At 41.7% G+C, this 13,894-nt stretch overlaps 1 protein-coding gene across 1 annotated transcript in view; it reads right to left on the bottom strand.

Moving 5' to 3' along the window:
- Positions 1 to 1,102: 1,102 nt before the first annotated feature.
- The window catches only part of CYP2J2 (cytochrome P450 family 2 subfamily J member 2), a 45,753-nt gene continuing 32,961 nt past the window's right edge, over positions 1,103 to 13,894 (bottom strand). The window contains 2 exon segments of the mRNA NM_001160288.1: positions 1,103 to 1,562; positions 9,499 to 9,637. Of these exon segments, the coding sequence (NP_001153760.1) occupies positions 1,384 to 1,562; positions 9,499 to 9,637 (318 nt within the window). The 3' untranslated portion in view covers positions 1,103 to 1,383.

Here is a 13,894-nt window from a genome sequence, read left to right as displayed (position 1 = left end):
AGCCCACCTGCCATGGTTCAACCTGCATATATTGTCAGTATGAGTCCCCAGGAGTTTTACGTTTATTCCACAAGGGGTGGTCATGTAGCTGCCCACCCAAAATCATGGAGGAGGAATGTAATGCAGAGATGACTTCAACAAATTCCTTAATTTTAAAGATATGAAAACTGAGACATATAATATAAAGTATTCTGGCCAATTTCCCATTGAGTCTTTTGCTTAGGTGATTTGGTTGAAGAAAAATAACAAAGAAATGGACGACAAGATCCTGGATATTCAGGAAGTTCTAGGCTTGATTTGACTGGTTTCATCCAGGCCTGCTTTCTAGAGATGCGGCTTTCCAGAGGGTTACAAAGCAGTGCACAAGGGTGGGGCTCCTTCTTTTACCAAGAAGAAAGGACCAGAACCACTTCTCATCCACTAAAACCTCACCCATTGCTTCCACACAGCATCCCAGTTAGCTTAGGCTAGCTCTAGACAAACATCCTCCTTTCTCTGTCCTTTACTCTGTTAATAGAATTGGCTTTTCTCTGAATCCCAGCCAACAGGGAAAAAAAGCCCTATGGCCTTGTGGCCTGCTTTGTTATTAGCTATTTCAAATACTCAGGTCTAACCACCTTAGAATGATCTTTTCAAATGGCTGGATGCAGCTTACCAAGAGTGTTTTGTTTGTTGCACATGCTCGATGGAGGATTTCTGGCATTTAAGATATTCTTAGAGGTAGAAAATATTTCCATATTTGCTCTCCAAACCTACTTCCCAGGTTTGGTTAATTGAGTTCAAGGCCAAGTAGTGCTCCCTCTTAATCCACAGAGACTGGTTCACCGGTTCAACAGCACTTGCTTTCCCTGTCAGTAAGTGGGAACTAATACTTGCCCTGTTGATTTCCAGATGATTATTCTGAGGCCAAAATAAGATAAAGCATACCAGATGCTACTAAATGGGAGAGCCTCCTGGTTAACCTTGGCTGTATCCAGGGTCCACTTTCTAACATTTATCCCCTCTTTCACAACACCTTGACCTGAAACCAGAAGCAAACATGTCCAAGAAAGGATGTTGGAAGGAGGCACATTACAATCACAAATTGTATGATGCACTTTGTGAATTACAAATCACTTTTTAATTTGATTGTACAAAAACTTTCTTCAAGGAAGGAATAATTATCCTTTTTTTTTTATCTTTTGGACAAAAAGGTAAATTATTTAGCACATAAATGCTTTGCCCTGGGCTGATTCAAAGAAGATAGCAGAGCTGTAATTTTGATCCAGTTTCCTCAGAGGCTAATTTCTCTGATATTTCCACAGGCACTTTCTTTTAGTCCCATAACATCTGGGCAGGCCACAGTGGTTTCAGAGCCCACGTCACTTCTCCATCCCGACAACATCAGGCTCGAGGAATGGCACAGATGCGGTGTTTCACAGGGGAAAGGGTGATGCCCATTCTGAAGTTCAGGGTCAGCTTCTCATCGCTTGGAGGTTTGAAGGTAAATTTTTGCATGAGGGAAGTGAAGAAAATAAACAGCTCGGACTTGGCCAACTGTTCTCCAAGGCATGCCCGCTTTCCTGAAAGACAAGAACAGAAGAGTTATCTTGTCAGGTGGCAATGGTGTCCAGCAGAGATTGATGTCCTAACCACATCCTTCAAAACTTGAGCAGAGATAGGGTCTGCGAGACACCTGGGCCTTTCTGTCTAGGGGCTTATTTGCATCTGAGAACCGCCTGGCTTCATTAGAACACCGAATGTGGAAGCCCAAGGTCGCAAAGTCAAATGCAATTCGGGGCCTGGTAGGTGACGCTCTGGAGTAAAGTTGCTGGGGTACAGGACAGCAGAAATGGGAGGCCTGGGCTGGCCTAAAAATTACATTTAAATGCTTTCAAATATGATTTAACAAACAACAATAGCAAAAGCATACAACAAGATAGTGTGAAAATATTCAGTCCATAAAAGGAAACTGTCCAAAATATAAGCAAGTCAGTAGGAAAGCAGGGATTCTCCTCTCTGATCATGGGGGGACCTCAGTGACAATGACAGAACTGCTCCAGCTCCCTCCTAGGCTGGTCCTTCTTACACACAGTGTTTCTCCCCACAAAGCTCTCTGCATCTAATGTTGAAACAAAGTCCCTACTTCTAATGCCTTGATGCAGACTTCATCATTTATCAGGCCCTGATCTCTCAACTTGACCTGGCAGCCCCCAGATCACAAGGATGGAGGCAGGCATATAGCATAAAATTGATTAGGTTTGTGATCACCTTCAGCGTTAACATCCTGATACCAGACTCCATTTTGAGAAGCTTTACAGGAGCCCCAGGCTTTGAGCAAACAAAGTAATAACCATCTACCCGAAGACTCAAAAAGACAGGAGCCCTCCTGGCCATCACAGCATCTTTAGAACACGCCAGCCTATTGCTGACCAAGGGAAGCCAAAAACACTGTAGACCAACCAGAGACTTGCACACACCCTGGTCATACACTGCTCAACCACAGATTTGTATGATTCACCACCCTTAATCCTTTGGGTCAGGGTTGGGTGAGGAGAAGGGCTCTGGGAATTTAACAATAGCTGCATAGTACAAAATAAACACCTCCTTTCTTCCACCACCTCATTTCCAGTGATTGGCTTGCTGCTTGTCAGGTAAGCAAACTCAAGTTTTACTTGTGGTTCTACAAGAGTGTAGGGCCCACAGCTCACACACGGTACTGCCCTGGCCACATCCCACTTCCTGGATGGGTGCGTGAATTGGAAGCAGAGGGAAGGAAATCCAACTCAGCTCCTCCCACTTTCCAGCCGTGTGATTGGGGCAAATTAAGTACTATCTCCAGGCATTAGTCTAAATGCTAGTGTGTGTATTAGTGAAGATGTATGTGTTTAAGGAGAGAACTTTATTTTATATATTATGTGGCTATGCTCAACATAAAGGTCAAGAATGTTAGCAAGTATTTGCAGCAATGCTAAGGATTTTATAATGTCATGTGGATAAGGATAAATATTCTTGCTTTATAATAGCTTATGATTAACAATCTGGATAACTCTTAAAACAAAGGGCAGAATAACATAACCTGAAAGAGAACCTGTAAATAACTCTTTATAAATAGATAAATAAATAAAGTTGCTTTCTATATATTAAAATTATTTATGGTCTCACTTTCCAGAATGTGCCCATTATTCTGAAATAATTTCAAATTATTTCAAATGTATAGAAGATTTGCAAAAAATAAAAAAAATAAAAAACTTGCTTCTCTTGGGTTGAGTAAACTATCTACACTGCCCATGAAATCTTTAGTGTGTGTTTCTTACAGACATGGGTGTTCACTCACCTAACCACAACATAACCACCAGCGTTGGGAAATTAACACTTCTAATTCCCCACCATCAAAGCCTCAGATCCCATTCAGGTTTTGCCAGTTATCCTAATGATATCCTTCATTATAAAAGCTTTCATTTCAGATTCAAGCATTGTGTTTAGCTGTCATGTCTTTTTAGTCTTTCTCAGTCTGGATCTAGGTAACTGTCAGCCTTTGGCAATTTAAAAGATTACATATCAGTTATTTCATAAATGTCTTTCATGTTCCCTCAGAATTCAATTCAAGTGGTGAAGGTCTGCATTTTTGGTAGGAACGTCGTCTAACTGATGCTGGGTTCTCATTTCATCCTATCAGGTGGTATACAACATTACCGGTGCTCACATGATTAAGGTGATATGTACCAAGTTCTCCCTTGAATAACTATTTTCTGATTCTTCATAACTAAAAATGTTTTGAGGCTATGTTAATAAACCATTCCTCACTAAACTTTCATCCACTAGTTTCCATTGCTATTTCTTTCTTTTTTTTTTATTTGACAGGTAGAGTTAGACAGTGAGAGAGAGAGAGAGAGAGAAGTCTTCCTTCCATTGGTTCACCAACCCCCACCCCCCAATGGCTGCCAGGGCCGGAGCTATGCTGATCCAAAGCCAGGAGTCAGGTGCTTCCTCCTGGTCTCACATGCGGGTGCAGGAGCCCAAGCACTTGGGCCATCCTCCACTGCCTTCCTGGGCCACAGCAGAGAGCTGGACTGGAAGAGGAGCAACTGGGACTAGAACCTGGGGCCCATATGGGATGCCAGCGCCACAGGTGGAGGATTAACCAAGTGAGCCATGGCGCCGGCCCCTCCATTGCTATTTCTTAACCAAATTATTTATGACCAATGGTTGGAAACTGTGATTTTTAAAAATTCCATCATTTATTACCACTCCTCTAAAGGAACACCTGCTTTCCTCATTCATCAATCCACTCATCTGTTTATAGCAGTATGGATTCATGAACTCCTGTTTTTTTTAAAGGATTATAAATCTATCATTACTTGTTTTGGTGCCCAAAATATTCTAGATTTGGCCATTTGATACCTATTCAAGTGGATATTTACTAACTGTCAGCAGAACATGAGGAGTCTTCAAAAAGTTTGTGGAAAATGCATTAAAAACCTATGCACAATTTCATAATACTTTGCATCAAAATAAACTCAAGTTTAATTCCATTTTTTCATGACCATTTTGAAGTCCTTTTTATGATTTGGATTAACATTATACTTTCCCTTCACTAACCCTGCAAGGAGCCATGTTTCCTGAAATCGTGGCTCCTTATAGCAGATAGTTACGTAGAAAAATCAAGATCTGGATCCCAGGATGTTTATTGCTCTTGAATTGTTGCTCCAAGGTCATTTTAACTAATAGAGCTGGAGAATAAATTTATGTCAATATATTATTCAAAGGTGTGCATATACATCCAAATTTATGTCTATATTTATTTCTACATCTACTTATCAATCTAATTATTAAATATGAGTTTACATGGATTGCCTCTGATTCCAATCCAACACCTGCTCTAGGCTTCTACTGCTCCCTTCCTTGAGTGAGTATCCTCCTTACTCTACTGGGGCTACAAGACCTCACACCAGTCCCTATAACCCTCTATTTTATGTGTATTTTTAATAGCTTACTTTCTTCTGAATACATATTCATTGCAAAAAGAAAACAAACACAAAAAATAAAATAAAGGTCATAAAAGATACCTGTAACCTCACAATACAGATAAATCATTGTCAACATCTTGGCATATTTCCTCACTGTCCTTGTGGGAAATCCCCTTGGATACCATAAAAGCTCTTACTCTCTGTAATTAATTCTACATGCATCTTTTGATACTTCATTTTTTCTCATGTAATTAAATATTTTTGGAGATTAGTTTATGTATGCATACCTCCATTTTGTCTTCTACCTATAACATGTTGTTGAGGAAATAAAATTAAATCATTCTTGCAAATGTGTTTAGTAAATGTACTTTACAATTTTGTCATTGCTGTATTATTTTGTACTTGCATGTGTTTAATCCACCTCTGTTCTCCTCATCTTAATCTCTTCACCTATCATAAAACTATTATTAGCAACATGTTAAAACAATACCAAATCAGCTGCTTGGAAAAGCCTACGATTCTTCTTGTAAAAACCATGTATCATGACAACACTGATGTTGACAACAAGATGTTGACAATGGTTTATCTGTATTATGAGCTTACAGGTATCTTTTCCCAGGAAATCAGGAACCAGGTTTAAAGAACTCTCCAATTGGTTTTATCAGTAACCAGCTGTGTGAATGTAAGTAAACCATTTCTTCTCATGGAGCTAAACCTGTCAGATATGTGAAATAATCTCTCTCTCATGTTACATGGCTGTACAAGGATTTCAGTGAGACAGAAGGTATGAATTTTAAAAGCATGAAAAATGAGTAGTATTTCCATTCAAAATATCATCTCAATTAAAAAATTCTTGGACTTTCCTCCTGCTCCTACTAACTGGCTAGCATTACCTAACCAGGATAATGACCTTATTAGTAAAATGAGATAAATGAGTTAGGTTTTTGGCAGTGTTCTTCCCAATCCTATCTCCTGTGATCCAGTGATTTTAATTGGAAAATGAGGAATGAGGTCTTGTCTTTCATTTTGTCACCTGCTAATCTCATGGATCAACTGGGAAGAACTTAAATGAGGAAAAAAAATATGAATTTTTAATTAATAACTTTGCAATCTTACCTGAAAACGCATTTTCAATAATTTCATTACTGGCTATCTTTTCTAAGATAAGGGCAGTTGCTGTCCACATCTAATTATTCCAGGGAGGCTATTTTCAGAAAGTTCTAGACCAACAGTGAGGAGAAGCAACTTTATGCCAAAGGTAGGAGTGTGGCAGAAAAATTAAACAGTTGTGTTGCCATTTTTAACTTGTCTCCTGTTCCATCTGACTAGCTTTCATTCTATCACAACTTCTGTGGGAATCCCCAGACTACTTGCCTCTCCAAATTTCAATCATCTCAGAAAGAGAGATAATGAGACCAAAACAACCCCAACCTCCCATTACCCTTGGATCCACATCATTGCAATATGATTTCATAGCCCTTCCCATCAAACACTGTAGTCATTTTCCCTCCTCTTCAACTGGGGCTTGCCTTGTGGCTTGCAATGCCCAACAGTATGCCAGTTCCCTGCTTGGACATTAAGAAGCCAATGTGCTTCTTATTCTCCTTTGTGAGAATTTATTGCCATTATGTGAACAAGCCAGGCAAGCTAACTAGAGAATGAAAGATACCATGGAAAAAGACCCCTGTGGTCCAACTCAGGTCATCTGAAATCAGACTTTGGCCAACTGACCTCCCAAACGTGTAAGAGAGCCCAGCCAAGATCAGTAGAGCCACACATCTGACTTAGTAGGCTGTGAGCAATAACACATGCTGATTGTTAAGTCATGGAGTTTTGTACCATTCGTTTTGCAGCAACATGCCACCTAATACATATGGTATGAACTCAGGGGAAAAGTGGAGGAACCTTTACATAGGTAATTAAGTTCCACTGTAGTTGTACTAGAGAGAACAGTAGATTAGAAACACAAAAACTTGAGTCTTAGGCCCTGTCCTGCCAATTCCTTGGGCCCATGATCTTGGATAAGAAATAATTCTCTATTGTTTTTGGTTTCTTTATACTAAGAAAGGAGATACCAAACTGTCTATTAAAAACTGGGTTGTATATAAGGATTAAATAAGATAATTTGTTTGTAAATGAAACCTGTAATTAAGAGGGTGTATAACAAGTCTCAACAGCAACGCACCAGTGAGTCACTGTGTGTAGTTCTTTTTATACTATAGCTAATGAAGATGGGAGAATTTTCTTTAACAGAGAGACTCATAAAACAACCATGAGGAACAGGCTTCTGTAACGTGAAGGAAAGATATCCAGGCAACACTTCGCCTGCAGGATCTTTCTTCATTGAAAGCTAAGGACATCTGTAAGGGTTCCTCTAATCCCAGTTGCAGCAACCAAGCGAAGCATTTTTGTGGGATGAATAGAGGGTCACGTGTTTTTCATTTCAGCATTTTGTGGATCTGATGCAGAAGCCAAAACATGAGAATAATTTTAAGAACTGAAGTATGCAGCTGCAATTCTATGTTGTAATACAAATCTTGAAAACATTGCAGAACGGAATACTGGATGGTATCTTGTATCAGCTTTCCTATCAGGAGTGACTTCTGCAATGAGAGCAAATGTGGCATAGAACCAGATGAAGACAGACACAGAGGATACAATCAGAATGAGCTGAGACCTACCCAGGGCAGTGCAACACAATGTGAAAGCACAAGCTTTGGGGTCACTCAGACATGAGGCCAAAATCCAGGTCCTCCCTTTCACAGCTTTAGCAACATCAGCTGCAAAACGATAACCTCAGAAAATCATCCCACGTTTAAAGCTAATGATAGGGAAACTACCATGCATTTCAGTTTGGGTTCTGCATAGCATTTAGTTATTTTCCAGAGACAGAAAGAATAGAAACTGTGGTTTTTGACAAATACTGGGGAGTGGCTTTGCTCTGCCATGTGATTTATGACTTTAGCTTCAATACTTTACTTTTCTTATCTCATTTTCTTTTTTAAAAAATTATTTATTTGAAAGTTAGAGAGAGGGGGAGTGAGAGAGAGAGAAAGAAACAGAGCGAGATATCCTCCATCCACTGGTTCACTCCCCAAAATGCCCAAAATAGCCAGGACTGGTTCAGACTGAAACCAGGAGCCAGAAACTCCATCCGGGTTTCTACTGAGTGGCAGGAATCAAAGTACCTAAGTTATCAAATGCTACCTTCTGGATACATTAGCAGGAAGCTGGATTGGAAGTGGAGTAGCTGGGACTCGATCCCAGGCACTCCAGTATGGGTTGCAGGTGTCCCAACTGGCAGCTTAACCCACTGAACCACAAGGCCTGGATCCAGCTTTCTTATCTCTAAAGTGGTGATAGTATCTCAAATATTGTGAGGTTATACTAGAACATATGTTCCATGAGGTCAGTGCTGTTTTGTTTTCTATTTCCTTCACTGTCATATCTTCAGGGCTAAATACTTAATATATAATAGATGCTCTATAAATACTTATGAACTTAAAGATTTGGGAAATTATTTGATGGAACTCAATACCTGGAACATGCTAAGAAATTTTTTTAAATTGATTTTATAGTATTTGAGCTAAAAATACCCTTTGTAACCAGTAATCAAAAAATGTGAGAAAGTTTTCATCGCATCCTCTTTCTTACCTTTCAAGCAATGCACCCTACAAATGTACCAACTAGGTTTTAAAAAAAATTAAAAAGGCAAAAGGACCTCTACAGGAAGTACTTACAAGTAAGACCCAATGTAGTTAAGATAGTGGTGTTTAGAGTCACTGCCTGATGCCCATATTGGCAAACAGGTAACCTCTTCAACTTGATGCCTCCTCATCACCTTACTATAAGTCAGCTCTATCGTGTGTGTCTGCAGTCCATAACAAGAACTCGGGATATTTAAATACTCTGTAAAGATGGCATGGTCTGCGTCTCTGTTCCCAGTATTCTGGAGCACAGAACAAAGACTGAAATTTACATTAGAGGTAAGGGAAAGCTCAAGAAGTAAGGGCAGGGGGCAAGCACTATGGCATAAAAGGTTAAACTACCACCTGCAGCACTGGCATTCCATATGGATGCCAGTTCCTGTCCCAGCTGTGACACTTCCTATCCAGCTCCCTGCTAATGTGCCTGGGAAAGCAGTGGAAAATGGCACAACTCCTTGGGCTCCTGCACCCACATGGGAGACCCAGAAAAAGCTCTTGGTTCCTGGTTCTTGGCTTCTGGCTTTGATTGGCCCAGCTCTGGCCATTTCAGCCACTTGGGGAGTGAACCAGTGGATGGAAGATCTCTCTCTTTCTCTCTGTCTCTCCCTCTCTAACTCTACCTTTCAAATCAAATAATCAATAAATCTTAAAAAAAAAAAAAAAGAAGAAGAGCAGACTAGAGCAATGCAGAGCCTGGGGATCCTCAGATTGCAACAGCAAGATGGAGTCAAGCTGGGTGGTGCAGCTTGGAGACATTCCAACTACAGCAAAGGAACACAAGGAGAGGAGGGAAGGGCTGAGAAAGGAACTCTGGAGTCAAATTCCTATTTATTACAACTTACCAATTGAGAAAGGAATAAAGGCTTCCTTTTTCTTAAATTGTCCATTCTCCAGAAAATGCTCTGGATTGAATGTGTCAGGGGTGGCCCACTCTTCGGGGTCCTTGTGCAGTGCAGTCAAATTGGTCAGGACCACAGTTCCCTAGAGAAGGCAGCAAAGACTCAGGTGAGGCTTGACTCATGCAACAACCTATGCAGAAGGCTCTGGGTTCCCATGCCAGAGACTGATCACACCCTGATCTCCTGAACATTTCCAAACCCACTCCCCTGAGCCCATCCCATCAGGTGCCTCTTCCTTGTATGGGGCAGGTTACAATGACTTGACTATAATTTCTGGCTGAGAATTTCTCCAGCACAATGTGGATAATCTTGACTGCATCATGGATCATCTCTACAGGGAGAGGTCAGTGTAAGACTTGGGAGGAGACAGATGGGTCAGTCAACACTAGACCAAAATCAATCTAGCTGCTCTGTGAAGCAATGACTATGACAACTCTACAAAAGTAAAGGATGTCTCCTTCCTTCATCAATGTTTCTTCCATTCTCTTCCTTGCATCGATTAGTACACTGTACCCATTTCCACAATGGGTTAAATAAAAGGATTAGGTAACCAAGTAAAAGTAATTCTTGGGCTGGCGCTGCGGCTAACTAGGCTAATCCTCTGCCTTGCGGCGCCGGCACACCGGGTTCTAGTCCCGGTTGGGGCGCCGGATTCTGTCCCGGTTGGCCCTCTTCCAGGCCAGCTCTCTGCTGTGGCCAGGGAGTGCAGTGGAGGATGGCCCAGGTGCTTGGGCCCTGCACCCCATGGGAGACCAGGATAAGTACCTGGCTCCTGCCATCGGATCAGCGCGGTGCGCTGGCCGCAGCACGCTGGCCGCGGCGGCCATTGGAGGGTGAACCAACGGCAAAGGGAGACCTTTCTCTCTATCTCTCTCTCTCACTGTCCACTCTGCCTGTCAAAAAAAAAAAAAGTAATTCTTGTCCATCCAGATACATATTGAGAAACTCAGGAGACACTTAGAGTGAGCCTTTCTCCCTTGTCTTCATGAAACCCATAGCAAGATTGAGTGATGCTATTTTAAATTTCTGTTGATTCCATCATCTGTTCAATGCCTGCCACTGCCACCTTTGTCCAGGCGTCCACCTTCCTTGCCAAGACTCCTATAATCACTTCCTCACTCTCTCCCACATCCTGTTTTACCGATTTCAATCTGCTCCACACCCTGAAAGCAGAATGAACTTCGAACATGAGATAATCATACATGTCTCCACCTACTCTCACTTAAAACTTTACACTGTCAGTAGCTTCCCATTGCTCTTAGGATAAACACCCTTTGTTTCTCCCTGTCTGGCCACTTTCCCCCTCTGCCTATACTCCCACAATATTGGTCTTCTTTTTTAATTTTTATTAATAAAAGAGAAGAGATTTCATGTATTTCATAGATAAGCTTCTAAGAAGTTAAAACATATTTCCCTCCAGTTTCTTAATGCCATATTCCTACTCATTTCAAAGTTTTAAAAATATTTTAAATATTATTTTATTTATTTGAAAGATGAGAGAGAGAGACAGCATAGCAAGGGAGGGAGGGAAGGAGGAAGAGAGAGAGAGAGATCTTGCATTCGCTGGCTTATTCCCCAAATGCCTGCAGCAACCAGGGTTGCGCCAGAAGCCGGAAACTCAGTCAGGATCTTCCACATGGGTGGCAGGGCCTCAATTACCTGAGCCATCACCTACTGCCTCCCAGGATGCACATTAGCATGAACCTAGAATGGAAAATGGAGCCAGGAACTCTAACCAGGCACTGTAATATGGGATTGGAGATCCCAAGAGGTAGATTAACTGCTGTACCACATACCTATGCCTCATTGCCTTTATTAAACACTATTTGCCTTGCAAGGAATGTTCCTCAAGCTCACTGTATCACTGAGCTAACTTTCAATCATCCTTTCATCATCAGCTCAAGCATCACTGCCTTTTGGAAGCCCTTCTTGACCACTTCTGCTCTTCCTCCCCCATCCAGCTGGTCGGCATCTTTATAGAACTCCATGAATTCTTTCCTTTGGACAATTATGGTTTGTAAGAGGCACTCACGTGATTTTTTTGCTCAGGGTTGTTTTTTCAGATCTGAGCATTTCAACTGCCTAGTGAACATGTATTGAATTAATAAATAATAATTGCTATTTTGAGTATTTTCGGTACTATGTGCTAAAGTTAAAGACTCTGCACGCATGATCACATAGATCCTATGAAAGAGGTTTAAGTACACTTTACAGGTGCAAGTGTTTGGCCCAGCAGATAAGACAGATGCCCACACCCTATATCAAGAGTGCTTGGGTTTAATACCCAGTTCTAGCTCCTGAGGCTTCCTGCTGATGTACACCCAGGGAGGCAGCAGGTGATGACTCAAGTAATTGGATTATTCCACCTGCCTGGGTGATCTGGACTGAGTTCCTAACTCCCAATTCCATCCCCTGACTCTTGGCTGGCGCAGGCATTTGGGGAGTAAAGTAGATGAGAGCTTTCTGTTGCTCTGCCTCTCAATTTTTAAAAAAATACACTATCAAAAAAGAAAGGCATCTCTCCACCTGTAAAAATGGAAGCTTTGAGGCTTATATAACATGCCTAGAGTCACACAGTGAGAGCTATGATTTGAAAAAGGTGTATCTGAGGTCAAAGTCATAGCTTCTATTCTATTCCAATATATAGTCAATTAGGATTTTCAATTCTCAGGATGGTTATTAAAGTTGACATTAAAAATATGAAGGAAAAAAGTCTGTTGAGCTAAACTGGTTCCCTGTAGTGAAAGGAGTTGCTAGAAGAATGCAAACAGCACTTGCATACTCAGAGTTCAGCACCCATCCACAAGATTGACAACCAGAAAGGCAATAGACAGTGCAGCACTGCCATTCATGCTCTGCAGACACAGGAACCAAGGAGTGTCCAGTGAGTACGTTCTTTTGATTATACTTCTTGAGATTTTCCCCAGGCAACAGATGTTGGGAGGGACTTAGACAAACTGCCACAGACCCACAGAGGCTGGCCAATGTGATGAGAGTACAAAGGGGAGGGAACTGTAAATGTGCAGTGTGAGGAAGCACTAAGAAGCACAGGAGAGCTGACCCCCAAGAGTGGTGGGATGATGCCAGCACTGTGGCACAGCAGGTTAGGCTGCCTTCTGCAGTGTCAGCATCAGATTTGGGCACTGGTTTGAGTCCTGGCTGCTCTACTTCTGACCCAGCTCCCTGCTTTTAGAAGATGGCCCAAGTCCATGGGTCTCTGCCCCTACAGGGGAGACCCAGAAGAAGCTTCTGCTCCAAGCTTTGGTCTGGCCCAGCCCAGCCACTGCGGTCATTTGGGGAGTGAACCAGCAGATGGAAGATAACTCTCTGTCTCTCCATCTCTTTCTCTGTAATTCTGACTTTCAAATAAGTAAAAAAATAAAAGGTGGAATGCTGTTTGTTAAGATAGGGGATTTAACAGGGAAATCTGAGAAAAACTGTGGGGAGACCCTTTTAAAGTAGAATAAAGCAACTCCTCTGGAGGGAGGATAGCACAGCACAAACAATCTTAACAGATCAGGTTCTGGATTCCAAATTGGGTCACCCGGTAGTTGAGAGACTTTATTCAAACTTAATTTCTTTGAACCTTGACTTCCCAATCTATGGAATGGGAAGAATACAAGATACAAGACATTTTAAGACACCAGGGAGTCAACACCACATATCATTGATTATTGAGTATTTGCTCCCATCTCTCCCTTTCTAATGGTTAACACTGCACGTACTTGGATGGGTTTCCTTGTGAGATAATAAGTTCCCCATCATGGGACTCTAAGTAAAAGCTGGTAAAGACCCTTTATGTTATGTTAGAAATGCCATCATTAATGTAATGTTGGCCTAGGTGGTCTCAAATGTCTTTTCAACATTTTAAATAAGTCCTAGATTATAAAGCAGAATTTTCCAGAGTCAGTCTAGGGTTCCTAGTGTCTCTGTGATGCTCTACCAAGACGACAAAAAAATGTTCTGTGGCAACATCTGACATGGAACTGCTGCCTGCTGTGTGACCACAAATATTCATGACATACTATAGCAGAGTGAGAATGCAGAGAAGTCCCCAAAGAAAGCCAAGACGGTTCAGTCTTTGCCTCAACATCTTTGACTTGGAAATCTCCCTTTCTCCATGACCCATGATACTTTTTTTTTATTTGACAGGTAGAGTTATAGACAGTGAGAGAGAGAGACAGAGAGAAAGGTCTTCCTTCCATTGGCTCACTCCCCAAATGGCCACTACAACCAGCACTGTGCCGATCCAAAGCCAGGAGCCAGGTACTTCTTCCTGGTCTCCCATGTGGGTACAGGGGACCAAGCACTTGGGCCATCCTCCACTGCACTCCCGGGC

The sequence above is a fragment of the Oryctolagus cuniculus genome, chromosome 7, assembly GCF_964237555.1.
Source record: "Oryctolagus cuniculus chromosome 7, mOryCun1.1, whole genome shotgun sequence".
NCBI lineage: Eukaryota > Metazoa > Chordata > Mammalia > Lagomorpha > Leporidae > Oryctolagus > Oryctolagus cuniculus.
Note: the sequence above shows the minus strand (reverse complement) of the source record. Positions and strands in the feature narration are given on the sequence as shown.